The 25,266-nt window shown below is 48.8% G+C and overlaps 1 protein-coding gene across 4 annotated transcripts in view; it reads left to right on the forward strand.

Moving 5' to 3' along the window:
- LOC138580154 (C-type lectin domain family 2 member B-like) overlaps positions 1-25,266 on the forward strand; it is a 401,198-nt gene that overhangs the window by 185,688 nt on the left and 190,244 nt on the right. For all 4 annotated transcript variants that reach the window (XM_069650479.1, XM_069650482.1, XM_069650480.1 and 1 more), the window contains one exon: positions 11,560-11,762. In XM_069650479.1, the coding sequence (XP_069506580.1) occupies positions 11,560-11,762 (203 nt within the window). The remainder of the gene's footprint in view (positions 1-11,559; positions 11,763-25,266) is intronic.

Genomic DNA, 25,266 nt, shown 5'->3' on the forward strand with positions numbered 1-25,266 from the left:
CGAGATCTTACCATATACACCAGAGATCAAGAGAAGAACCCAGAGGGTACGAGCCCAAACCCAATAACCCACAAGGGGGTTACCAGATACTATACAGTGAGAGAAACACTCTGAGGGGGTGAACCAGTATAAAATAACCTGCAAAGGGTCACTAGAAAAGAGAGCATGCGAAAACCCCAGAGGGGGCGAACCTGAATTTAAGTAGTCAAAGTGTACACTTGAGGAACAAACTTCTTATCTTGAACAATGCTTTGCTGCGAGGGGTTAAGAGTCCTCTTTTGGGTAGAAAACCAAGGACCTTTGTTGTGGATTGTATGAATAGGCATAAACCTGAAAACAAGGAGAGAAATCGAGAGACATTTGAACTTTGTTTTGCACTGGCCTGAAATCCCAAGAGAACAGAATTTGAGAGACATTTGGCGAGGGGCTCATGAACCAACCAGCACAAGCCAAGAAAAGGGGGGTAAGAATACTTCTCTGGGCTAAGATGTGTTTCCTTTGTTAGTGGTAAGGACAGACAGCAGGGTAGCACCATTCTGGATGGAGGGCAATGTTGACTTATGTAAGAGGTCCTGACGAGCACCCTTTTTGTTATTGTCTAGATTAGCGAACCTGCACCTTAGAAGTATGCCTAGGGGAGGCTTTTTTAAAAAAAAAAATGTATTACTTTAAGAAAATTGAGACTCTTCGAAAAAATTGTCCAGTTGTCCGTCTCCTGTATCTGACCGACCACATACAGTTCAATGTTAATGGAGAGAAATGCCTAGCACTCCTATACAGGGCACACATCCCTGCTTTTTTGTGGCACGCTGTGCCCAAAGTGCCATTTTTTGCGCTGTCCCTCTTACAATCCTAGGCAGATCACTGCTTGTTTACCACCATTGGTTGCTGCACAGCTCCTGTTTCCACCCTGCTTCACAGACCCTTCTTTCCAAGACCCCCATTCTCATGACCTCCTTCCCAGATCTTTCATAATCGGGCACCTCGATGCAGAGCTATGCAATTCAGCACACTATTGACATAAAATAAACCATAAACCTGCAGAAATGTCTGGTATTCTCAGCACTAAGCTCTTGTAAGTACACACATCTGGTTGCTTTTCTATCAATATCATAGACCAGTGGATTCATTGGTGATTGAAGAATGGAAGAGGAAAATCAATAGACCCTTAATTGACCTCTTCCTAACTTGTGATACCTCAGTTATGACATATTTTCATAAACTGCCAGCACTATTATTTAACATATTGATCTCGGTTCTCCACATCTCCCAAACAGATATAAGAACAAATATTCCAAGAATGAACGGAAACTCGATTATATGGATGATCTATGATGACAATATTGTCCTCTTGGGCTAAACTCATATTGGTATCCAACGGAGTTTGAATGCGCTCTCACTTTATCTTAAAGTTAACAGTCTTTACATACATTTGGCCAAAACACAAACCTTGATTTTTCGCGACCGAAGGTCTGAATAGAAGATTCCTGGCCTGTTTCTAGAGGAGGTCAAGCTATTACAGGTGGAATCTTTTTAAATATCTAGGGGTATGGATTAATTCATCGATGGACGAACGGGAATGGAGAAATGCTGTGTGTGTAAAGGATAAGTCACTTGCGTGCCAAGCATTGATATTACATAAAAAGTTCGGACAATTCTCAATAAAGCCAGTACTTCAATGCTATCTGGTATAGTAGGTAATATGGAGTTATAACTGAGGTGTTGTGGATAACCATTAGCCATCAGTCCACATCTGCACACAGACCACTCGCAGTTGCTCTTGATGGGGGGTCTATGCTGAGATGCAATATCTCACGGTCTGTGTTTACCTTACATGGCTGATGCCTGATTTGATTGGATCTGGTAAAGCCGATGTATGTTTTACTAGACACGCCTACAAAGCATTCAAACTGCAAGAATATATTTTGTACAGTGTGGGGTAAACCAAGGTGGCACAGGCACTCCGCACTACCCCTGGCTGGCAACAAGGGGTGTGGATCGATCTCGGCGCAGGGTTGTCCTGTCACATGCATGCCCTGTTGTACTAGAGTGCAGTGGACAGTGCACCCTTCTCTTTGCATCTCTGCTTCGCTTCCCTGTTCACCATATGCGAGAGAGCAATGCTACTCAATCTATGCAGACATAATGACCACAAGTGAGTTTGAAGGCAGTCAGCCTTTGCCACTACCGGTATGAATTGGGAAATGTCCTTCAATTGCAGGGAGCCTGGCTGCTCTGGTTCATTTCTCCTCTACACCGTTTACATGTAGACAGACCTTTCATTTTGGAAAGCCTTTATAGGGGCAGATGGCCTGCTTAGGTTATGGGCTGCGCAGGGGACTGAGATGAGAAAGCAGTCGGCTGAAACTAGTGCTGGCAGCTGAAGCGGGAGCTTGGATCTGGTTGTGTCTGTCTGTTACAGTAACTGGGCAGGTTGTGTCAGAAAACACAAATGAGACTTCATTCTGTTTCTTCCACGCCACATTATCGAGTGTTGAACAAGACCGTACAAGTGGGATTCCCATGGTTTGTAAGTTTTGGTATATTGCAGGGAGGAATCGACATTTTGGGCTGGCACTGCAGGGCCAGTAATCTACCTTTTCATCTTGGATAGTAATTCCAGAGTTGTAGCATTGCGGTTCCAAAGGTACTGTCTTCGCACCAAAGAGGTTTTAGTATATTTGTGTGTGAGGAAAAAGATGTACAATACCCATTACTAAACAAAGGGTACATTAATGAGAAGCAGAGTATAATTCTTCTACCCAGCAAGTGAAGATCCCCGTAAAAGCCCCAAAAGTGCCCCCATGTCTTGCTTTTTAGGTGGCTGTACTCTTCTGCACACAGACACTGAGACCCTGGCTGTCCCTGGATACCTCTTTGGATAGGAATATTGTATGTTTGTGTGGAACATGCTCCCTCCTTTGGAATAGCCTCCCTCTGCGCCTGGAGCAGTACTGTCATGATGCCCGCTCCCGGGGAGCTGGTTCAAGCCCTGCGTCCCCGAAAGCGGACATCCAGTCCCCAAGGAAGGACCCAGCAACCCCATATAGGGGCCCTTTGGACAGTGTCCTGGCGCCTATGGCGCCAGGCTCATAAAAGACATCAGTCCTGGCGCCATAGGCGCCAGGCTCATTATGGGAGTGCTTGGGTGCACTTACCTGATGCAGACCATGCTGCAGGATCCCGGCCTCCTTGAGGCCTGAAAGGACCTACTTTACCTGTGGGACTAATTTACCATCCGGGCGTGGTCGGGGAAGGATACATACCTGATTGGAGGAAGGATACATACCTGGAACTTCTTCCAAGGCTATTTAAACCCCACCCGAACAGCCACACGTGCTTCGCGTTGTTCTGCATCTAGCAGCTGGATGCTCACCGTGTCTGCTCTTGCATCCTGACTTCTGCCACGCCTGCCAGCATCCTGGATCACCTGCAAAGGAAGAGAAGAAGAGAACAGAAGAAGGAAAAGTCCTTACCTGCTAAAACCGCATCCCGGAGACATCTCGCCGACAATCCTGAAAAGGAAGACTTTTATTTAAAAGCTCATCGCGTCGATTGCTACAGCGCCGCATTCCACTCACCTTTACAGGGCGCCTCCATGTTCAGCAGCGATCATCCGGATTCGCAGTCACGCCCCAGCGCCTAGGGAGAAAAAGAACAGAACAAAAGGTGAGAGAGAGAAGGGAATAAGGAAAGCTAAATCTCCATGTTAAGACTTACCTGTTGATTCATTCCCTCTTCATTTCGGGTCCGCGCCGCATCCTGGCATTTCCGGACCCCGCCCCCTAAGGGGAAAAAAGAGATCAGCGTTAATGAGCGAATGAAAAGACATTACCAAAAAACGCTCATTAAAGACTTACCTGATTTCTACAAGGATTTCACCTCTCATCTCGGGTCGGTGCCTGTTCCCCGGCATTCCGTACCCCGGCCCCTATGTGGAAAAAGACACTAGCATTAGTACATTAATGCATGGACACAAGGGGAACCTCTTATCAAAAAAACTTACCTGGAAGCCAAGCAAGTTTGGTTCTCACCAATCCGAAAATCCAGTGAAGTAACTGGATACCAACGCGCCCCTGCATCAGAAGCAGGATGGAGAGCTCATCCTTCCAGACCCTAAGGTGAGACGCTACGAGGAATCACAGAAGGGTTTCGAGGAGGGTGAGAGGGGAAAGTGGGAGGCCGATTGCATTAACCCGCAGACAGTTAATCCCCTATTTTCGCCTACAGAAGGATACTTCTGCGAGCCAGACAAGCCAGATTTGGGGGCCCGGTCCAGTCCGTCTTCCGAACCCTGCGCATCACCTTAGAAGAGGTCACAGCAGCGCGAACCAGGCCAGCGCCTCCGTGGGAGTCAGGTGAGCGTTACAGAACGCGAAGCCCTCCTACAAATTCCCACCCGGGCGACATGGAAAGTTCTGAGACTGATCAGTTGGCCCAATTACTGGGGGAATTACGGGCCGAAGTACATGCCGCTCGTCAAGAGACTAATGCCCTCAGGAGGGAATTAATAATATCAAAGGAAAGAGCTGATGACCTGGCCAGACAGCTTTTGCAAGGTCAAGCTGGGCAAACTCCTAACCGGTTCCGGAGGGAACCCCGCTCCTGTGGTTTCCAGTAACCCTGTGCAGATTAATTTACCTGGAAACATGCCGCTGGTCCCACCCGAACGCTTTGCAGGGGACCCCAAACGATTCGCTGTATTCATGAATCAGTGTCGTTTGCACTTCCTATGCAGACCTGGGGCCTTCCCTAATGATCAGACCAAGGTAGCCTTTGTATGGTCATATCTCAGCGGCTGCGCTGCCGATTGGTCAGTTCCACTGGTTACTCAAGATGACCCGATTCTCCGTGATTTTCAAAGGTTTCAAGCAAGCATGGAAAGGTTATTTGCTCGACACTCTCAGGGGCAGGCTCTGGATGACGAACTTCTATCCTTGCGACAGGGCAATCAGGACCCCCTATCCTATATTGCAACCTTTAATAGACTAATTGTGGAAACGGGATGGCCAGAGGATAAAAGAGTCACGTTGTTTTATCGAGGCCTACGCGAAGAACTTAAAGATGTCTTGGCCCAAGTTGTAAATCCGCCCCAAGAATGCACAGAGTATATAGATTTAGTGGTCCAATTGGATCACAGACTTCAAAACAGAAAAGCAGATCGGGCCAGGTTTGAGACCCGGGTGTTGGTCAAGACCCATGCTAATCCCAAGGGAGTTGATGTCTCTGAGCCTATGCAAATTGGAGGGGTTAAAGGACCCTTAACTCAAAAGGAACGTGAAAGGAGGCGGCAGTTAAAATTATGTCTTTATTGTGGGAATTCTGGACACTTTCTACGAGATTGCCCGGCAAAACCGCCCCGAAAGGTGGTAGGAGCCGCTGATAAAAACCATGAAGACTCTGTTTCGGGAAATGACTCCGCCCGACAAGCGTAGGGGTCCGCTTGCCGAGCTTGAAAACTAACTCTCAGACCTCGCATTTCATTGTGCCAATGGTTATCGTAGATCCAGAACAGCCTAAGCGGTTGCATGCAATAAAGGCATACATCGATAGTGGGGCTATTGGAAACTATGTGGACCGTGAATTGGTCTCTAGGATTAACCTCCCTCTCCGTCCTAAAACCAGCAAAGATGTCATCACCACAGTCGATGGAACTGAAATTGCCTCTGGACCGGTAACACATTCCACTACTGAGGTGACTCTTATTGGTCCCGACGGCCATCGGGAGGGTGTTGTGTTTGATGTAATCAAGGCTCCACAGTTTCAGGTTATTCTTGGAAGGTCTTGGTTAGAGACACATAATCCTCGAATTGATTGGCGAGCTAAGAGAATAACCTTCCCGGATTGTACACAAAGCTGCTACCGAGAAAACCTGAAGATTAATCTAGCATCTGTAACCTCTGCCTCCATGCAACTACCTCCGGAATACCAAGACTTTCAGACGTCTTCCAAAAGGAACAAGCCAACACGTTACCTCCTCACAGATCGTAGGATTGCCAAATCGATCTGGTGCCCGGTGCACAACCCCCTTGTAGCAGGATTTATGCCCTTACTGAACCTGAGAACCTGCATTTGAGACAATATTTGGATCAATACCTAGCTAATGGTTGTATTCGCCCGTCAAAGTCCCCGGCATCCTCGGCTTTGTTCTTCGTGCCCAAAAAAGAAGGCGACCTTAGAACTTGTATTGATTACCGCGCATTGAACCAGATAACGGTTAAAAACCGTTATCCTCTGCCTCTGATCCCTGAACTCCTTGACCAGGTGAAGGACGCTTGCATTTACACCAAGTTAGATCTCCGGGGGGCTTATCATCTGGTACGAGTTAAAGAAGGCGACGAATGGAAAACTGCCTTCCGTACTAAATACGGATTATTCGAGTACCGGGTGATGCCTTTCCGGATTGTGTAACGCGCCGGCCGCCTTCCAATACTTCATGAATGATGTCCTTCGGGAACTCATCGATGTTTGTGTTGTCGTATATATCGATGACATTCTGGTGTACTCCTCTTCGGAATCTGATCACAGAAAACACGTCAGGGCAGTACTTGAAAAACTGCGCCAACACAAACTATTTGCTAAATTGGAGAAATGTGTTTTCCATACCACAGAAGTCGAGTTTCTAGGTTTCATCCTGACACCCAAAGGAGTCCGAATGGACTCAAGAAAAGTGGATGCCATCCTCAAATGGCCATCACCTAGCTCTGTAAAAGGGGTTCAAAGCATGCTCGGCTTTGCCAATTTCTATCGCAGGTTTATCCCGGAATTTTCACGCGTGGTACAACCCATTACTGCACTCTTGAGGAAAAATAAACGTTTTGAATGGTCTGAAGAAGCCGAGCAGGCCTTTCAGGATTTAAAAGCTAAGTTTACCTCTGCACCTATATTGAAACACCCGCGTCCAGATCTCCCTTATGTCATCGAGACTGACGCATCCAGCCTAGCCATGGGAGCTGTCCTGTCCCAAAGAGATCCCGAAACCAACCAACTGCATCCCGTAGCATTTTGGTCCAGAAAATTCTCGGCACCCGAGGTTAATTATGCAATCACAGACAAAGAACTGTTAGCCATTAAGTCCGCTTTTAAAGCCTGGCGGCATTATCTGCTTGGCGCTCGACATACCATCACAGTGATCACTGATCACCGGAATTTACAGTATTTGAAAAACGCCAAGGCTCAGTCATCACGCCAGCTCCGATGGGCTTTGTTTTTCGCTGAATTTGATTTCGTGATTACCTATCGACCTGGCTGCAAGAATGGCAAAGCAGACGCCTTATCCCGAATTGGAATGGGAGAATCTGATACAAACTCAGAACCAGTACCAATAATTCCCGAACAGAGGATTCTAGGCATGACTTCGTTACAGACGCTTGAAGACATTCAAGCCAGAATGAAACAACTCCTGGACCCCACAACCTTACAGGATTGGATACAAAAGGGATCAGACTTTATCATAGATAATGGTTTACCTTATTTCCAAGGACGCCTATTCCTGCCACATAAGGAATTACACGAACTAGTTATTTCCGGTTATCATGATACATTAATAGAGGGACACCCCGGTATTGCCAAGACAGAGGAAAAGGTGAAACGACAATTTTGGTGGCCCTCTTGGCGAAAAGATGTTAAATCTTTTGTGATGTCCTGTGGTGTTTGCGCCCAAAATAAAAGTCAAAAGAAAAGACCAGCCGGTAAAATGGCCCACTTTATTCCTTTGAAAGGTTTACCTTCAGCTTCTGTCCTAGCCAAAGAATTCCTCGAAAATATTGTTCGGCTACATGGATTCCCATCTATACTAATCTCTGACCGGGGAAGCCAATTAATTTCCCACTTCTGGCGCAAATGTTGTCAAATGGCGCAGATCGACGTAAGATTATCGACCAGTCACCACCCTCAGACCGATGGTCAGACCGAGAGGACAAATCAGACCCTTGAGCAGTACTTACGGTGTATGTTACAGCAATCTGAAAGCAACTGGAAAGACATTCTTTGGATAGCCGAATACGCATATAATAATTCGGTACACTCTGGAACTGGCCACGGTCCTTTTTATACTTTGTTTGGGCATCACCCTCGAACCTCAAACCTTGACTCACCTCAGAACCTCGGAATGCCTGCAGTAGAACATCTGCATTCTACAATTACCCAAGCCTTCAAAGAGGCAACTACGCATTTACAACAAGCCAAGAGAAAATACAAGGAGAATGCTGATCTACATCGGAGTGAAGCACCTCCGTATCAGATTGGGGATCAAATGTGGTTAGCTACCAGACATTTACCACTCAAAGGGCCTCGAACTTTTAACCCAACATATCTGGGACCTTATTCTATTACGGCAATAATTAACCCAGTGGCTGTTAAACTTGATTTACCAGCTAGTATGCAAATTCACCCTGTTTTTCATGTGTCACTTCTGAAACCAGTGGTACCCGGAACCCGACTACTCAAACCTCCGGAACCTATTCTAATAAATGGGGAGCCCGAATTCGAAGTGAAGAACATTTTAGACTCAAAAATGTTTAGGTCAAAACTGTTCTACCTAATTGATTGGAAGGGGTACGGACCTCAGGAGAGGTCGTGGGAACCCAGCGACCATGTGCATGCACCTCGATTAGTCAGGAAATTCCACCGACTCTTCCCAGACAAACCAAAACCCCCGGAGGGAACAACCTTGGGAGGGGCCTTGGGGGGGAGTGCTGTCATGATGCCCGCTCCCGGGGAGCCGGTTCAAGCCCTGCGTCCCCGAAAGCGGACATCCAGTCCCCAAGGAACGACCCAGCAACCCCATATAGGGGCCCTTTGGACAGTGTCCTGGCACCTATGGTGCCAGGCTCATAAAAGACATCAGTCCTGGCGCCATAGGCGCCAGGCTTATTATGGGAGTGCTTGGGTGCACTTACCTGATGCAGACCATGCTGCAGGATCCCGGCCTCCTTGAGGCCTGAAAGGAACTACTTTACCTGTGGGACTAATTTACCATCCGGGTGTGGTCGGGGAAGGATACATACTTGATTGGAGGAAGGATACATACCTGGAACTTCTTCCAAGGCTATTTAAACCCCACCCGAACAGCCACACGTGCTTCGCGTTGTTCTGCATCTAGCAGCTGGACGCTCACCGTGTCTGCTCTTGCATCCTGACTTCTGCCACGCCTGCCAGCATCCTGGATCACCTGCAAAGGAAGAGAAGAAGAGAATAGAAGAAGGAAAAGTCCTTACCTGCTAAATCCGCATCCCGGAGACATCTCGCCGACAATCCTGAAAAGGAAGACTTTTATTTAAAAGCTCATCGCGTCGATCGCTGCAGCGCCGCATTCCACTCACCTTTACAGGGTGCCTCCATGTTCATCAGCGATCATCCGGATTCGCAGTCACGCCCCAGCGCCTAGGGAGAAAAAGACCAGAACAAAAGGTGAGAGAGAGAAGGGAATAAGGAAAGCTAAATCTCCATGTTAAGACTTACCTGTTGATTCATTCCCTCTTCATTTCGGGTCCGCGCCGCATCCTGGCATTTCCGGACCCCGGCCCCTAAGGGGAAAAAAAGACATCAGCGTTAATGAGCGAATGAAAAGACATTACCAAAAAACGCTCATTAAAGACTTACCTGATTTCTACAAGGATTTCACCTCTCATCTCGGGTCGGTGCCTGTTCCCCGGCATTCCGTACCCCGGCCCCTATGTGGAAAAAGACACTAGCATTAGTACATTAATGCATGGACACAAGGGGAACCTCTTATCAAAAAAACTTACCTGGAAGCCAAGCAAGTTTGGTTCTCACCAATCAGAAAATCCAGTGAAGTAACTGGATACCAACGCGCCCCTGCATCAGAAGCAGGATGGAGAGCTTGTCCTTCCAGACCCTAAGGTGAGACGCTACGAGGAATCACAGAAGGGTTTCGAGGAGGGTGAGAGGGGAAAGTGGGAGGCCGATTGCATTACCCCGCAGACAGTTAATCCCCTATTTTTGCCTACAGAAGGATACTTCTGCGAGCCAGACAAGCCAGATTTGGGGGCCCGGTCCAGTCCGTCTTCCGAACCCTGCGCATCACCTTAGAAGAGGTCACAGCAGCGCGAACCAGGCCAGCGCCTCCGTGGGAGTCAGGCGAGCGTTACAAGTACCTCAAATTCCAGAAGCTTCTTAAGGCTTTCCTCCCTTTTCCCTCCTTCTATCATCTGCTAATCCCACAGTTGCTGAATCGGTGTCCTTGGCCCTTATGCAACTTCAGGGCCTTGACCTCCCACACCAATTCTACCCAGCTTCTGTCTACTGTCTATCCACAGCACTTTGCATCTGCACACCCTCCGCTCTGGAGACTCGCACTTACACGTCCTGCGGCCCAGGCCGTGTAGCACTCAATTTTCTTAGCACTTCGTCTATGGATCACCCACGAGCTCAGACTCCCCAACACTTACCCCCTTTTCCCTCTTCCTTTCTGCACTTGCACGTTCTGAATACTCACAAGGCATAGTAGGTTTGTCCCTCTCCCTCTTCCCCCTCTGCTCTTAATTATTGTGTTTAATGTATTTCCAACCCTCGCTCCCTCCCTGCCCTGTGGGCCTTTGAAACAGTGGGCCTCATTACGAGGCTGGCGGTAGCCGTGCCTGTAGTACAGGCACGGCTGACGCCGGTATCCATTTTTTTCTGGCACCCGCGAATGGGCAATTACCGGGTTATGCCGAATTTTTGGCGGACCCGGTAATTGCCCCTTCGCGGGTGCCGGTAATAAGGGACTCCCCATCCCCATTCGGCTCCATAGTGCCCGAATGGGAATGGGAATGGGAATGGGGAGGGTGGTAGCACCGGTACCATTAATAACAGTGCCAGTGCTACCATCCTGTTCTGCTCGCGGGTGCCGGTACGGCCGCAGGTCAGACCTGGTGGCTGCAAAGGCACCCCCGAGCAGAACTCGTCGTATGGCGGTACGGTAGCAACGGTGCCGGTTGCGATACTGGCGCCGTTGTTGCCTTACCGCTATACTTGTAATGCGGCCCAGTATATTCTTATTGTATAAGCGCCTAACAAGCAAACGATAAATAAATAAAATAAATAAATATGTTTGAATTATCTCAGGCCGTGTACAGAATTTGATTATTTTGGAAATAGGGTGTGTGTATGTACTTAAGGTGCAGTGCTGCAACAGTGGAAGTTCGATGGTACAGAAAATGGACGGCACCTTTTACCCATTTTTCCAATTCTACAATTAGGGTACTTCAAGTGCAACTGCAGTATTGAACTCTATACATCTCTCATGAGCTCCATGCCCATATGCCTTGTGAACGGAGGATAGCACAGGGGCAACGTGTTGGTCTTGGAATCAATACCACGCAGAGCAACAGAGGTTTGAATCCCAGATCTGTGCTTAGAAACCTAACTCTGGTATTAAGCGTGTTTATAAAAAAAAAATACATTTAATAAATATAACTTCCTAAGGGGCAGTCCATAGAAGAGTGGGGCCCAAAGCTACAGTGACCAGAATTATTTACACAAGGCCAGCCTGATGTAGGAAGCGCAGCTGTTTGATCTCCGGCCATACCCTCATCTATCTTCTTGTCTTTACAGTATGGCGCAGAAGTCCCTGCACTGGTGGTGGGGCTGAAGAAGTGTCTACTTCGACTCTTCGCCTTCCGTGCGAGTACGGATGGATTTTTTACTTGAACGTGTGTTACTTCTTTTCCGTAAACGATGGCAGCTGGGAGAAAGGCCAAGAGTTCTGCGCCCAACATAACTCCTCTCTTGCCGTGATTACAACTCAGGAGGAAATGGTGAGCAAACGCATCCAATATTTTACTGTCATATTTTGAAATGTATTTCATTTGTTGGCTGGATGCATGGTTTTTAACCTTGGAGTTGGAAGTGGTAGGGTTTTGACCTGATATTGCTGAGTTTATCAAGACATGATCGAAAAGTTCAAAGACTGCAGTGGAATGGTCCATACTCACCCTGCTTCACCTCCAGTCATATTGGGCCCTCACATGAAGCTTTCCCCGCCTACTGAAATACTCGAGTTTGCAGGTTTTTTACCCTTATCCTCTGTGTGAAAGTTCTTTTAGAATGAAGGGGCAGTGTTATTCTTAGGTTCCTTCAATGTTCCTCCCTTGGCGATATAAACCCCAGGTGGTTAATAACACATATTCGGCTTTTTTTAACCAGCCACTGCATTGCTTGTAGGCATAGCTTTACTTTTTTGGACCTTTTTGTTTTGTTTTTCCTGAAAAAGTGCATTTCTTTTAGATGCAGTGCTCCTCTGTTCAGGGGTTCTATTTTTCTTCAAGATGTAACCACTTTTTCTTTGAGATTTATTGTGCAATATATATATTTAGGTGCCATCCTCCTTTCTCATTTATGAGTTCTTGTGGCATGTCCGAAACAAAGAAGAGGCAAGAGGGGGAAAATTCCTAATCTTTACTCTATGCCCTAACTTAATGAAGATCACCACTCGTATCACTCACATAGAGTACTGCACATGGGAAAACGCCAAGACATGAGGCTGTGCGGAATGTAGAAACAGACCTCAAGAAGATCTCTAAGGTAAAGGTCATCCTCCCACTTCAATTACAAGAAGGAGGGAAAAGAAACCATGAAACTGCCATGAAGCACACTGGGAGAATGTAAGTAACCTGCCGCAACCTACTCTCTTGCTGGTTTTGAAGCCCCATTCTTGCCGGTGCTGAGACAGGCCATCATGTGTACACCCCACCAGTCCAGTCCTATGATATGGGTTGGTTCTGAAGAGCCCTGCATGTCCTCCCGGGTTATTTCTTGTGCCGGTACCAGCAGTAGGTGCCTTAATTCTCTAGAGAAGGTGGTCTTGGCAGGCACTTAAAGGCTTGTTATTGTTGATGGGCATCTATGTAGCCTTTAGGAATTGGTGAAAAAAAGACGATGCAAGAGAGCAGAAAGGATATACATGACATTTAAGGAGAGCTCTGTACAGATATGTCGTCTCCTAGAGATCCAGGTCATGACAGTAAAATGTGAAGGAAACCCGCCGATGACCGCATCTTCTACCTCTTCTGTACCTCATGATAAGCAGTCCAGGGATTTGAAAGAAAGCATATTCTATTGGCAGAATCGAGTGACAGATGGTCGATATGCAGGTGAGAGTGGCTAGTCACGTCCCCCATGTGCAGGAGAAGATCTTACGCTTTCGGGTACGTGGACATTCTCGGCCAAGATGACCTGCCACAGGTCTTTTTGAAAGGCATGGACCCTGCTTGGCATCTCCTGAGGGGCTCCTTTCACACTGATGACTTTACTCCACGAGTTTCCTTGGAGGATTAAGGGGGTCTGTGAGACATCCTGAATGATGTGCCCCAACATCTAGTAGAGGACAGTGGAACTCCATTTTGATGGCTCAACTTTATATCATTGTCAGACTTACATTGAGGCTTTGATGAGAATAAAACCTGTGCACGCTCCGACAGGCAAAGTGGCCCCGGTCCTCGTTCTGAGAGTTGTATTTCAACTAGAGTGGCACCGAAACTGCCCAGATCCTCTCCTGATGTGGGTAGACCAAGCTGCCAGAAGGCCCCTGGTGAACTGGGAGGAGTGTTAAACTGGAGCAAAGGTGCCCTTGTATCCTCTGATATGGTAGAAGGAGATAGTTACTGCAATGTCCTCCACTACCGGCCTTTGGCCCCAAGTAGAAACACAGTGCAAGGTTCGCGTTTACAGAAAGAGGTAGCGGCCATTGTTGCCTCATGAGCAGTGCAGGAGGCTCCTCTAGAACATGAGTAGGCATGATCATACTCGCTATTTCCTAATGATATAGCGAAATAAAAAAGGAGGTCCTTTTTGAGGGATTGAAGTAAATTCAACGAATGAGGAAGAACGGGAGTTTGTGTGTTCCAATACCTGGTAGACTAGCTCTGATGCACTCCATCAGGGTAAGACTGTTTCAGGAACCTCCAGCGGCCTGTGCAGGGTTTGAAATTGAGATTCAATAGGCAGGAGCTAAAACCAGCTCCTGGGTGTCTGGCATCACCCAGTAGGAAGGAGCTTCCGAAGCGGAACCAGGAGCTCCTTTAACCTTTTATCCATTGTGTATGAACCATTGTGTTTAAATGTGTATTAGATGCGTTCGAATTCTTCATCATGGGGTCTGGCATGGATTCACATGCTCATGAATATTCCCAGTCCTCAGGCTGGGAATCCTCGGTAAAAGAAAAACATTTCACTTCCACTTATAAACTGCATTTCTCCCCTAAACCAATCACTGTCCTCTGGGTGATACTGCCCCCATTCAATGATAGTCCTTTCCCTAAGCCCCTCCTCTGGCAGACATCTTCAAATTTTTACCGCACGCTTCAGTATTGGCCGTCCTCGAGTTTGCTCTCTATGTTTTTTCATGTTTTTCGCGTAAAAAGGTTACATTTTAGTTTCAAAAGGGCCTGTGTGCTCTTTTTTCCATCTGCTGACAGTGGGCATGCGTTGTCAGTCAATTTAAGCACCCCTCAAGGGCGAAGATCGTCAACGTTTTCCAGAAGGCCATCGGGCCTACTTCGCGCGCTCCGACCATGAAAGAGGAGAAGAAGGAAGGAAGATCCCTCTTCAGGCCCTGCACCAAGTGCGTTCTACGGAATGTGTTTGTTGAAGACAAACACCTGCAATGCCTCTACTGTCTGCATCCAGATCACAAGGAAGGAGAATGCAAGATATTCCTGGGCATCAGGCCTCTGCCCTGTGCTCCGTGCAGGGTCATGCCTCATCCTGGACCGGCTGGCCCGAGGAGCGGTCTTCTAAGTCCTTTGAGGGCACCTCATCCGTGGGGGCCCAAAACAAGGCCAAGAACCTCAAGTCCGTGTCCACCGGGGTCGCCACGGAAGCTGGTCCCACTGTGGCCAGGGCCAGCTGGCAATCGAGCTTCTCCTCAAAAAGGAAATCCTCCAACCCGGCGAAGCTGGGGGAAGAAGCCTGAGGAGCCATGAACGGAGGGGAAGACGGCAGAGAAGGCTCAATTGTTGCAGTATAAGTCTTTATGGACGATGGAGCTGGTGGCGGCTGCTCTTACAAAGGCGAAGGGGACTGACCCCGTGAAGTTAGCTCACGCAACGCAGCAGGAGTCCATGCTCCAGAGGCGAAGTCTGCTGGCACACCAGAGAAGGTGATGCCGTCTCTGAGCCCAGTTCTGACCCCTCATGGTGGAAAAAAGGGGGTGGGAAGGCAGCCCCGGATCAGCCCCAGGCCATGTCCCAGGCCATGGAAGTTTCATCTACGGACGACGAGGACCTGGAGTCCTTGCACACAGTCCATGAGGAGGAGTTGGAGGACGACGAATGAGACGACGGTGTGGGGCCTAGTGTTCCGATCACGTCAGCTCAGCCGAGGGATGTCTCTGGACATAGTCAACCCTTCACACCTTGGTGTCGGAGATTCAGAAGAGGATGCCACAAGGCCTGGTCCCAATGGTCCACCCAGCCCCCGATCATCCGCCAATGAAGAGGAGGAGGTGTCATTCGACACCCCCATTTCAGCCTCCACATCCGCATCGGGCCCTCTCTACCCCAGCAGACACAGGGTTCGGATACGGATATGGCCACATCGACGAGGACGACTACGAAGTTGCAGCGGGTCTTCGGTGTCCTCACCGGATGAGGTAGGGTCATTTCATTCCATGTTCACCAGAGCCTCAGAGCTGTTCCAACTTGTGCCTGAAGAAAGCAAAAAGGAGGGTTTCTTGTACCAGAGGCGTGAGGCCAAGAGGAAAACAATCATGGCGGCGCCCCATCTGGACAACGTGTGGGAGGAGGGCCAAGTCCTCCTGAAGAACCCTTGCATGGCTCCGGCCAAACAGGATAGGCTAGAGAAGTACCGGGTGGCGGAATCCGCACCCAAGTGCCTCGGGTCACAACCATCGCCGAATTCAATGGTTTCGGCGGCTGCCAGGAAACAGTAGCCTAACCCTTCCTCGTTGTCTTCAGTTCATCCGGACAGCGAGGGGAAGAAAATGGACGCCATAGGAAGGAAGGTGATTTACGCTGCATTGTCCACCATCAAGGCAGCCAACACACTGGCAATCCTAGCCAGGCACGATGGAGTTGTGGTACAAGCTGGGTCTGATTTTGGAGTTCCTCCCCGATGACAAGATAATGGAGGCAATCGCTCTCTTCCAGGAGGGGGACGTAGCGTCGCATCATGCCATCACTGTGGCACTGGACATTGCCGACACAGGATTCCGACAGATGGGGAACGCTGTCTGCCTTCGTCGCCAGGGCTGGACGAAGGCAACGAATCTCCACCAGGAGGTCCAGACGAAGGTGCTGGACATGCCTTTCGACGGGGATAACCTTTTTGGGAAGGTTGTCGACGTGTCCCTAGAGGCCATCAAATCGGATACAGATGCGGCCTGTTCCCTGGGCACACTCCAGCAGCACTGCTCTTCTTTCCGCTTCTCCCGAGGAAAGTCAAGCAGGTCGTCCAAAGGTTTCTCCTCATTGTACCATCAGCCTTCCAGATTTACGACTACGGAATCCTACAGAGGATGTTTCCAGGCCTATGGTGGAGGAGGACAGCGCCGCATTCGCCCGCAAGGCAGGAAGCAAGCACCTAAGCAAGCCTGAACTGACCAGGACATCAGGCCCCCACCCATGCACCTCAGTGGGAAGCCGGCTGACGAGGTTCGTAAGCGAGTGGGGAAAGATCACCACCAACAGATGGGTGCTGGACGCTCTCGCCCAAGGACATATCCTAGAGTTTCAGCACAAGTGTCCGCGGATCCCTCCAGTGGGCCGTCAGGAGCGCACATCCCTCAGCTCTTGGAGAGAGTACGGGCCATGCTGAGAAAAGGGGGTGATAGAGCTAGTCCCCCAACAACTCCAGGGCTCTGGAGTCTATTCAAGATGCATTTTGGTCAGAAAAAAGACAGGGGTGGGGTGGACGACCATTCTGGACCTACGACGTATAAACAAGTACCTCAAGTCTTAGAAATTCAGAATGGTCAGGTTGCAGCACGTGCTAGGTCAACTGGAAAAAGGGGATTTCTTGACATCGCTGGACCCGGATGATGCCTACTTCCATGTCCCCATTCACAGGAAACACTGAAAGTGTTTACGCTTCGTAGTGCAGGGACAGCACTATCAGTTCAAGGCCCTACCCTTCGGCTTGAAGTCGGCCTAGAGAGTGTTCACAAAATGCCTGGCACCGGTGGCGGCCCATCTGTGTCTATGGGGGATACATGTATACCCGTACTTCGACAACTGGCTCATCCGGGCGCGCTCACGACAGGTGGCCGTCGGACACACAGAGGCAACCGTCCAGCTGTTGATGGATCTAGGATTCTCCATCAACTATCCAAAGTCAAGCTTGACACCATTGCATAACGCATTGTTCCTAGGAGCCAAGTGCAATACGGTGTCCTGCCTGGCATCGCCCTCTGAGGAGAAGATAGTGGCCATTCAGGGGAAGGTGCAGCGGCTGTCGACGATGAAGACCGCCACGGTGCGAACCATCAAGTCGTTGCTCGGCATGATGTTGTCCTGCATCTACCTTATCCGACTCTGCAGGTTACAGATGAGACCTTTTCAGGAGTTCCTGGACGCTCGTTGGGTACAGGTGTCCGGAAGCTTCGCGGACAAGATCTTGCTCAACGAGGAGTTCTGTTGGGCGATGAGGTGGTGGGGCGTCTGCTCCAACCTCGCCCGGGGCACTGGGTTTAAAACCCCTCCATACCAGGAGACGGTCACCACAGATGCTTCTCTGGAGGGCTTGAGATCCCACACCGGATGGCTACACGCCTGAGGCCTGTGGCTACCGGAGGAGAAGAACCTCTATATCAATATCCTGGAGCTACAAGCTCTGGGCCCTGAATGTCGTTCCTTCCATCTCTGAAGGGTAAGGTGGTGAGGATCTTCACAGACCACACCACCACAATGTTCTACATCAAGAAACAGGGGGGCACTGTATCCCCACTGCTCTCCAAAGAAGCACAGGACTTGTGGCGCTGGGTTGTCAGTCAAGAGATGTTTCTTGTCCCTCTTCACCTAGCAGGAGTCAAGAACACCATTGCAGAGCATGGAGTTGTGCCAAGAGTGGGAACTTCGGCAGGACCAGGTGGGCTGCATCATCGTCAAGTGGGGCAGGCCCCAGATCAAATTGTTTGCGACTGCGGCAAACTCCAAATGCCAGAAGTTTGCCAGCAGGTTCCACCAACCAAGGAGCATGGGGGACGCCTTCACATTGCCTTGGGGAGGCCTGTTTCTGTACGCGTTCCCTCCGCTGCCTCTTCTGCTTCGAGTTATCAACACACTCCAAAATCCAAATTCCATAAGTCAATCGTTCACGATAGGCTTCTGTTCCCAGAAGCCACAAAATACTAGGAAGAAGGATTGAGCAACGTGGAGCAAAAGCGACTGTAAACCTAGTGAGCGCTGTAGTGTTTTCCGGCGCTCACCTGTGCCTGGGTAATTAAAGCAGCCCAAACAGAATGGGACACAACTGCTGTGGCGACTGGCGAGGTAGGGCTGCACCTCTCCACAAGAAACAGGGAGCCGAGAAGCCAGGACCGGCGTGGTGGAGTCAGGCGGCTTACCACTGCAGGAAGAAGGAACTGGTGAACTTAAGGACCCTGCAGGAATGCCAGGAGCTGGGGAACAACTCCTGGTTGTTTGCAGGTGCAGGGGAACAGCATTTCACTTACCGTAGTTGAGAGGACAGCAGACGTGTCGAGAGGAAGAGGCCCGGCGCTGGTGACGACCGGCGAACAAAGGAAAGACGACCGCGAGAGGGAAGCAGATGGGAATTCTTTCCCCGACCGACAGCAAGAGAAGATACCAAACGCCTACAGAAACTGGTGAGTCCTCCCAAAAGCAATGGGGACACTGGGGCGTATCCGATGGTGATCAATTGAAAGTTAATTACCTGAGAAAGAGAAAAGAGACGCACATATTAAAAGAAGGGAATTAAAGCCACAAATAAATCCCTTTCTAATGTGAACAAAGTGCCCATACGAAGAAAGCAGGAAGAAGATAATATATCAGGAAGATACATTATCGAATACAATATACGGACAAATCCTGACAAGGAAGTATACCAGGCAGTCACAAGTGTGTGGAGTGAATCAAAAGTCCCGCCAGGAGAGTACATCAGGGAACCTCGAGTGTATAAAACAGAAGTCCTGGCAGCGGAGATAGCAGGCGAAAGGGATTGTGTTAAACAAGTTTTGTGTGCAAGTGTTGCACTTGTCTATGAAAGACCCAAAGAATTGTTCTTGAAAGGGTACAGCGTCCTTTCATCGTGGGATGATTTTTCGTGGGTTTTTTTACCGTGAATTTTTCAACGAAAAAAAACATTGAATTTTATAGGGGGGCTTAGAAAATTATATATATGGGGTGTGGGTGTAAGGCAATACCTAAACATTTAAAGTGGATGGGGGGGTTTGGGTGGGAATCCCCCCAAACATAAAAAATAAATAATCCGATAGGTTATTTTAGTTAAAGAAATCTGCAGTAAAAAACCTGCGAATAAACATGACGCGATGAAATAACATGGAACCTGTGAAAGTAACTGTGAAATCAAGCAAGTTTTGTGTGCAAGTGTTGCACTTGGCCAAGAGGGGCCCAAAGATAGTGAAGTCCAGCAGTTGTGTTTTACCTGGCCAGGAGAGGCCCAAAGAACTATGGTGTATGAAAACTGCAAGTAGTAAAGAAGACTCCATGGGAAGGGAGCTACCCTCTGGAACCAAGCACATTATCCAAGAAGCTTTATCCTTCCTTTATGAACACTTTTTCCAAACCACTCAAGGTTAAAGACACTTCACTTTTTCACCTTCGAATTGGTGAGAGGGTCAGAATAGAACATTGGACACAGTACAGTTTTATTTTTGACATCCTGACATGGACAGAGACTTGGCTTTTGTTTAGGTAGGGAAATTCCTCTAGAGCAGGGTCAGAGAGGCCTTTTCCCAACCCCTTTTATTTTCAATAAGTCTTTCACCAAAAACAAGACAGACCGACTCTCATGTCTGACTCCTCACATAGTACAATTGTAGTATTGGTAGTAGTACTTTTTCTCACGGTAGTAGTACTCCTACTTGTAGTAATAGTACTTCTAATAATATTAGCACTAATATTGTTAGTACCAATAATAGTCGGAACCATATTACTGATGCCACCAGTAATAGTAGAGCTTCTAGTGTTTCTGCTACTACTGTTAATCCTGTTTCTTCTTCTACTAAGACTGGTGGTAGAATTACTAATAGTTATACTATTGTTCTAAAGTAACTACTGCTAGTAGTATCAGTATTATTAATCGTAGTGGTGCAACTACTACTGCTGTCAATAGTGACATTGCTACTTCTGTTGCTAATACTGTTAGGGGGCCGGATTAGTAAGGATGTTTATGTTCGATCGGACAGGGAAGGGATTTTTGGGGACAAATAATTGTACCCATGTCCAATATCGGAAACCTAAAGATATCTTAAGATTTCTGGCAGAGAGCTGAACAATGAATTGGAATCGATAGATTCTTCTTTGATAAGGGGGCGCAGATCATGGACAATATTTGTAATAGAGTAGCTCCCCTCAAGCAGGGAAAACCAGTAAGAACTTCAAAGCCCTGGTTAACACAGGATCTTCTTCCTCTAGATCCACAAAAAAAGGGATCAAAGATAGAATCCCCACCTACCCGGAGAAGGTGAAAGTGGCGCAAGTGGAATATAAAAAAACGCCCTTTTTAAAGCTAAATCTGAGTTCCTGATTAAGAAAATGGAGGTGTCTATAAATCGACCTAGAGAACTCTTTTCAATTATTGCTAGCTTTGTAAAACCAAAATTTGTATTTTCAGCCATGGAACCCTCTATGAGCCACACTAACATTTTCAACTCATTCTTTCACAGAAAGATTGAGTTGTTCGAGGAAAAGATTACACAATCACCCCTTACTGGGTTAGGCCCTGAAATGATTTTAAGGGACCAGAGATGCTACGAGCTCCTTCAGCTGGGGAGCCTTTCTCTTTAGTTAAGGAAGATGTGGTGTTGTCATTGCTGGAAAATTTGAAGCACACTAACGAAAAGCTCTTCTCAAAACCAGAAAGCTTAGCAAAACTGCTTGCTGTTGATATGGCACCTTTTTTGATACAGTTTATTAATAAATCATTATCATCTGGGTCAGTAACTCTGATGTTAAGTGTCTGTGGTTACCTCACTTTTAAAAACAAAAAAAACAAAGTTGGACCCCGAAGATTTTCAGATTGATCAGCCACTGGCGGGGCTAGAGAGGATTGTAGCATCTCAGTTACAGGACTATGTGGATAGGGAATCCCTCCCTGTTGGATCCCTTCAGTCCGGTTTCCGATCGGGTGTTGTAACCGAGACGGCACTGATGGCAGTGTGGGAAGACCCCTTGAAGTGGCAGATAAGGGAGTGTTATCTCCACTGGTCGTGTTGGATCTCTCCGCAGTGTTCAATACAGTGTATCACCGTATCTTGCTTAGGCGCCTAGGGGAGATCGGAAATATTTCTGACCAGGCATTGAATTGGTTCCAGTCCTTCTTGTAACAACCGGTCAGACTTGGTGGGTTTATTTAAAACTCCCTCTCACAGGATTGTGGTGTCCCGCAAGGATCCCCACTCTCCCCCTTCTCTTTAATGTATATTTTAGGCCATTGATGGACATATTTGCATGCAGAAGATACCCAGGTTTTCATCAAAAGGTGGAGGAGACTTTTCAGACAGTCGAATGATGCCTGGAAGTAGTCAAAGGGTAGATTTCCTTCAATTTGCTTCTCCTGAATGCTGAAAAAACAGACAGAGATGGCATTGTTTGGCCCAAAACACCTCTTGGAGGGTAACGGGCGTCAAGGGTTGCCTTGCTTTTTAAGCTCACACATAGCATTTGCCCCAAAAATAAAAAATGTGGGTTGTATTTGGCAGGAGGATTTGGGGGGCAAAGCCCAGGTAGGTGCTAAGGTACAGTCAATCTTTAGCACCCAGCGCCTCCTGAGACAGCCACTCCCGTTTATCCCAGCCAAGGATCATGCAGAGGTGGTGGGAACCCTGGTGAACTCGCGCTTGGACTACTGTAATGGGCTGCTTGCAGGCATACCTTCTACACAAATCCAGAGACTGCATAAAGCCCAAAATGCAGCTGTTTGGCCTATTTTTAGAGTAACAGAATCCCCCCTGATCTCAAGCCTGTGCCGATCTTTGCACTGGCTTACGGTGAAGGATCGCATTGATTTTAAAATTCTGCCTGGTGTTTAAATGTGTTCATATTTTGGCCCCCAGCTATCTTTCAGAAAAAAATATCTCTGTACCAACCAACCCGACAGTTGCAATCCTGCGATAAACGGTTGTTGGAAATTCCCCCCATGAAAATTGTGTATTTAGGGGTAATCGTAGGTTTGCAATATACGGCCCAAAGCTGTGGAACAAGCTTCCATTGGAAATTCAGGCCATAAAAACCCTCAATTGTTTTCGAAGAGTTTTAAAGACCCATTTGTTTAAGTAACTGTGGGAGGATGGTGTCAATGTAGGAGTCTCTCCAGTATGAGGGTGTGGAATAGGGTAGAAATGTTTTTTCTTGCATTGTTCGCTTGATTGTGTTTAGATTCAATCTGTGCACAGATATGATTTGGTTTGTTAGGAGCGCTATATAAATGACTCAAAATAAAAATTTAAAGTAAAATCAAAGTAAGTAAAGTTGTTGGTGCAAAGTAAAAGAAAATTCTTCCTTTATTTGCCCCTTTGTGACTATAATAGACCTGCAGGTAGCACTTGCTCTCCTTATCTGATGTCACTTCCGGTTTAAGAGCTTGAAAGCAGCTCACAAAATGGAGGACACCTATAGCAAGAAAAATGCTTAGTAACATGTTAAATATAAGATGGATTACAATGTTTTTTTGCTAGAGCAACATACTTTGTTTTTTTGATTTAGGAAAGTCCCCTTTCTCCAGCATGGGGTCTGGCATGGATTCACATGCTCATGAATATTCCCCGTCGTCAGGCTGGGAATCCTCGGTAAAGAAAAAATCAGTATCAGTTTCGTTTCTGATCTGTCTTTCGTAGAAGTAACCAATCACTGATCTCTGCGTCATACTGACCACAGCCAATGACTGCCCTCTACCTAAGCCCCGCCTCTGGCAGCCATCTTCAGATTTTTACCGCACGTTCAAGTGTTGGGATCCTCGTGCTATTGCTCTCGAGCGTTAGTGCTCTTTTTTCACGTTTTTTCTAAAAAATAATTCTCTTTTTCGGTCAAAAGAGCCTCAAGCTCCACCGTTTCTTCATCCGATCAACGGGGACCTGTGTCGGATTCGTCTACGCCCCTCAAGGGTGAAGATTTCATCGAGCCACGCTTTCGGAGGACTCCAGAAGTTTCTCAGGCCCATCTCGGACATGGCCCAGGAGAAGGGAAGCTCGACCCCCAGAAAGCTGTTCAGGGTCTGCCCTGGATGCCAGCTTCAGAATGTCTTTAAGGAGGACGAACACTCACTTTGTCTTTACTGCCTACATGAGGACAAGACGCACGTGGAGAAGGACTGTGCGTTTTGCGGCAATATGTCGGAGCGGACCATGAAGGACCGCCATCAACGTCTCGCCAACTGGCTGGAAGGGAAGAGCCCGTCAGGCGAGAAGAAGAAGAAGAAGTCCGAGCGGTCTTCTAAGGCCTTTGAGGACGCCCCGGCGACGGGGGTCCAACACAAGGCCAAGCACCGCGAGTCCGCTGGCACCGGGAGTGCCGAACGGTCGGGCTCTACGGGCGCCAGGCAGGGCGCATCCTCCCCGGCGCCATCAACCACGAGCCAACGCTCTGGTTCGGGTAAGAGGAAGGCCGAGCACCCGGCGAAGCTCCTGGAGAGACCCCGGTCGAGCTTGAAGGCCCCATCGGAGGGGGAGCGAGGCAGTGACCCTCCCCCCAAGGAGAAGGCGGTGAGCGCACCTAAGGTGGTGAAAGCCTTAATCCATCCCGCCAAGGCCTCTATCGAGACAGTCGCGGCGGCCCTGGCTCAGCCTTTGGAGGCTACACCAGTGGTGGCGACCTGAGTCTCCCTGCCACCGGGGAGGGAGTACTCTTTTATGCCCATCGACAGGACCCCCGTGAAATCTCCGACGGAGAAGAAAAAGGGGGGGCAGGAGGTCGTCGTGGATTCGGTCTCAACCTCTGAGGAAGAGCTGATCGAAGTCTGAAGCCACGGCGTTGGCGTGGAAGAAGACCAGCCCGTCGGGAGGGACCCCGACGTAGGAGACGACGATAACGTCGAGGGTGCCGACGGGGCTCCTGACCGCCCGTCGGACTCCCCTCAACCAGTGCCGCAAGACAACTCTGCGGCCATTTTGTTGGCTATACAGTACTTATGCTCGGAGATAAGGACGAGACTGCCGTTACCACCAGCGGAGGAACCGCTCCCGATGGGGGACCCGGAGCCAGGCCCTTCTGGGAGCCCTCCCCCTAAGAGAAGAAGGATTCATCCTCCACCTCCTTTTCAGCCATCGCGCCCTGTTCAGCCCTCCTCCCCGTCCACGTCACGTGGGGATGATACGGGGACTGACACGGCCGCGACGGGTACAGACGACGAGGTTTACGACGAGGATGTGCCGTCGCCACCTCCCACCCGGCTTCCCCGCCCGACGAGATTGGATCGTTTCACTCCATGATCGCCAGGGCATCCAAGCTTTTCCAGCTCTGCCCAGAAGAGAAGAAGAAGGAAGGTTTCCTTTATCAACGGCACGGGGCCAAGAGGAAGATGGTCCTCTCTGTACCTCTACTGGACGATATTTGGGATGAGGGCCTCGCCCTCCTCAAGAACCCATCCACGACGCCGGCTAGAAGGGATCGGTACGAGAAGAAGTACTGGGTCCCAGACGCGGCCCCCTTGTGCCTTCGGGCACAGCCGACCCCGGGCTCGGTCGTCTCCGCGGCGGCCAGGAAGAAAGCGGGGGGGGGCGCGGCCTCTACGTCGACCTCCCCGCCGGACGGCGAGGGAAAGAAATTAGATACGATGGGACGCAGAGTCATCTCGTCTGCAGTGACGATGATTAAGGCGGCCAATGCCTTGGCTATCGTAGCCCGCTACGACAGGGAGTTGTGGTACAAACTGGCCCCCCTGCTGGACTTCCTACCGGATGACAAGAGGGCGGAAGCCCTAGAGATCTTGCAGGAAGGAGAGGTGGCGTCGGACCACTCCATTACGATTGCGACGGACATCGCTGACACTGGATTTCGCCAATTGGGCAACGGCGTGGATGGCTCAAGGCTACTGACTTCCGTGAGGACGTGCAGACCAGAGTCTTGGACATGCCGTTCGACGGAAACAACCTGTTTGGGAAAACAG

The sequence above is a fragment of the Ambystoma mexicanum genome, chromosome 3p (genome assembly GCF_040938575.1).
Source record: "Ambystoma mexicanum isolate Mex_15411 chromosome 3p, UKY_AmexF1_1, whole genome shotgun sequence".
NCBI classification, from domain to species: Eukaryota; Metazoa; Chordata; class Amphibia; order Caudata; family Ambystomatidae; genus Ambystoma; species Ambystoma mexicanum.